This window comes from Fomitiporia mediterranea (assembly GCF_000271605.1).
Source record: "Fomitiporia mediterranea MF3/22 unplaced genomic scaffold FOMMEscaffold_409, whole genome shotgun sequence".
Lineage (NCBI taxonomy): Eukaryota > Fungi > Basidiomycota > Agaricomycetes > Hymenochaetales > Hymenochaetaceae > Fomitiporia > Fomitiporia mediterranea.
Genome location: NW_006760794.1, coordinates 1 through 3480, shown reverse-complemented (window position 1 = coordinate 3480; position 3480 = coordinate 1). Strand labels below are relative to the sequence as shown.

The 3480-nt window shown below is 33.1% G+C and overlaps 1 protein-coding gene across 1 annotated transcript; it reads right to left on the bottom strand.

Annotated features, from left to right (window-relative positions):
* Positions 1 to 2948: 2948 nt before the first annotated feature.
* FOMMEDRAFT_163207 (uncharacterized protein) lies at positions 2949 to 3194 on the bottom strand (the record flags this gene model as incomplete). Its single annotated transcript, XM_007272208.1, has 2 exons — positions 2949 to 3076; positions 3140 to 3194. 2 exons carry the CDS (start codon positions 3192 to 3194, stop codon positions 2949 to 2951), a joined length of 183 nt encoding a protein of 60 aa, XP_007272270.1.
* Between the last annotated feature and the right edge of the window lie 286 nt (positions 3195 to 3480).

Genomic DNA, 3480 nt, shown 5'->3' with positions numbered 1-3480 from the left:
AAACAAAAATCTAATGCATATATACAATACGTACAATAGACAACTAAAATATTTACACAGTACAGAGTTAAAATAAAACTTTTACAAAGTGATAATGATACTGTATTCCTTAGTGAAGATTTCCAACAATATTTAGATTCACAAGGAACAAAACGAAGATTAACAGTACATCATACTCTACAACAGAACAGAATAGCAGAACAAACACATAAAACTATATTTAGAGGTGTAAGAGCATATCTAACATCTACTGAATTACTGTTTACATTATGGGCCAAAGCAACAATTCATATTACCTATATTCATAATAGAACACTGTGTGCTACTTTAAATTATAATACCCTACATTACAAACATTACAGAACACACAGAACAATTGATAATATATACAAATTTGGTCAATATATTATCATTCACAACAAAAATCCTACAAAAATACAATAGTAAGGTATCATCACTCGTTGGATAGGATTAGACAATGAAAGTAAAGGCCATAAAACTTGGCACAATAATAAAATTACTATTGAACAAAATATTCAATTTCTCAAAGGTAAACCTCCTCAAATTGAAGGGGAGAAAATAGACAATACAAACAACAATATGAACAAGTGTTTAATAATTAAAAATAATGAAACAGACAATAGAATAACAAGAACAGACAATAATGATACAGACAACACTGATCCTAACAAAAAAGGAAAAGTGGCAGAACCAACAGACTTAACAGACAACAAAGTTAAATTAACTGAAAAAGAAGTAGAACCTAAATTATGTTGATTGGAACAGAAACAGAAACCAACAGAACATACTATCAAGCTTGAACAACACATGGAGAATAAACACATAACAAAATGCATGTATGCACTTAGTGAAAAGGATAAAGATAATATTGCCATTCATTTAACGGAATTTAATGCTAAAATAAGTGAAATACAATTGGATCCAACTTCATTTTATGAAGCAATCCAACGTCCAGATCATGATTCATAGATTACAGCTATGAAAGACAAAATAAAACAATTAGAAAATCATAATACATAGGAAATCATGAATCCACACAATAATATTAACATCATCAGAACACAATTTGTCTATAAAATAAAGTGATACACTGATAATAGCATAGAAAAATATAAAGCACAATTAGTAGTTCAAGGAAACTATCAGATTGACAGCCTTGACTATCATACAGACAATTTATTTGCTCCTACTGCTAGACTATCTATGGTGCAATTAATATTAGTATGGGCAGCATCTAATAATTATGAAATACATTAGATAGATATAAAATCAGCATATCTGTATGGACAATTGATGGAAGACAAAGAAATATATGTTAAACCTCCTCCAGGTAACTTAATAGACAGATTACAGAATGGACAAATATTACGATTACGAAAAGTGCTATACAGATTAAAACAAGCTGGTAGAAGATGGTATAAAACACTATCTAATATACTACTTAAATACAGATTAACGAAATCTGAACATGATAATGCTGTATTCTTCACAAAGAAGAAAGAAATAACTGTAGCCATATTATTTGTACATGTTGACAATATTACTATTGTAGCAAAGAATAATAATACTATTGTAATGATAAAACAATCTATTGTATGTCATTTACAATATACAGACAGTAGCAAATTACACTAGCTACTTGGTATAGAGATTCAACACAACAGAGAGCATAGATTCATCAGGATGCATCAGACACATTATATTAATAGTATAATAGAACGTTACAAACTTACAAACGAACAAAGTGTACAAACACCCATGCAGCCTGGTACACAATTAAAAACAGTATCACAAACTGATAACAATAGAAAACAAATGTCTGATATACTATACATGAACATGGTTAGCACACTTAGATACATTGCAGACTGTATGTGGCCAGATATAGCATTTGTAACAAATCAGTTAGCAAAATACCTCAATGACCCTGGTATGGAGCATTATCTGGCACTTAAACATTGTTACATGTACTTAAAAACTACAAGTAATGTCTGGCTCCAACTCAGCAGCACAAATCAATCAATATTGAACAGCTATACAGATGCAGACAGTATGATGCAAGAAGGGCATTGTGCAATATCAGGATACACATTTTACTTGAGCAATTCATTAGTTTTGTGGTCAAGTAAAAGACAAACACTGGTGGCAAATTTGACGTATGAAGCTGAATTAATAGCTCTTGCAAGAGGAACACAGGAAGCAATTGCACTTACACATTTAGCTGAAGAGATTCTGCAGGTCTCTGATACACCAATTAATATCTATTGTGATAACAATACTGTTATACAAACAGTTACATCAGACGAACTCAAATATTCGGAACAAACAAAGCATTTAGATCATAAGAAAGATTTTATTAAATGCTACATTGAGTTAGAGTACATAAATGTGAAATACATACGGACGAACAATCAACAAGCAGATATATTAACTAAAGCACTACATGTACCACAAGTCAAACATCTTACCAGTTTACTCAGACTAGTAAGAGTTTGAAGGGGAGTATTATGAGATGATTAGTTCATCAACGGACAAACCATGAGACAATGACTTCATAATGTCTCAGTTAGAATACATACAATATAAGGACGAGAGACACTGAGCAGTCAATCATCACCTCACCCCTTGTCTATGCATGCCCCCCTTAAGTTCTCCCTCTCAACAGGATATGTTACAGACTTGGAAAGCAGACATTTGTAGAAGATTTGATTAGGATTCTTTTGGACTGCCTCTCAAATATGTGTTGCATTTTGAATGATAGCATGTACAGAAGACTGGTACAGCTTAGGAAAGCAGTCTCTGAAGTGCTCAGCAATTTTCTCTTGAGATAAGGATTTTCCAGGCCCCTCTGCAAAGTCTAAGATCTCTAGTTTATCTCTATAGGTGTATGTAACACACTGCTGAGTCTTTACAGCTACTGTACTGGATCACTTGCCCAATTTCTGGGGCTTTTGATGCTTCAACTTCAGTGCTTTACTATGTGCAGGATCCTTTGGTAGAGATGTATTATCGACTGTACTCGTTTGTGGATGAATACCAGTGGAAGCATAGATATCTGGAAGTAGAGCTGAGAGATTGACAGGGGAAGCTTCTCTAGAATAAGTGAAAACAATTTCACTAGCATCCTTGAGTGTTCTGTCTGGGTTCTGTATACATCCAAGCTCCTCAGACATGATGAACGATAAGTTTTAATAGTGGTTTTCATTACATTACACATTTATTTTACAAAATGGAGGTGGCCTGTACAAAAAGTGGCTCTCTCTGGGTCATGATCTGCACTGTCACATGACCCAAAATTTCCTTTAATTAAGCATATTCTCGATCTCACACCTTAATGCTTAATGCTTAATGCCCTTTATGCTTAATATACCTCTATTTTCCTGCCTACCAACTTGGTGGATCAAAATTTTCATGCTTATTGAGAGGAAATGCTAAACTACAAGTATGCTTATTGACAGG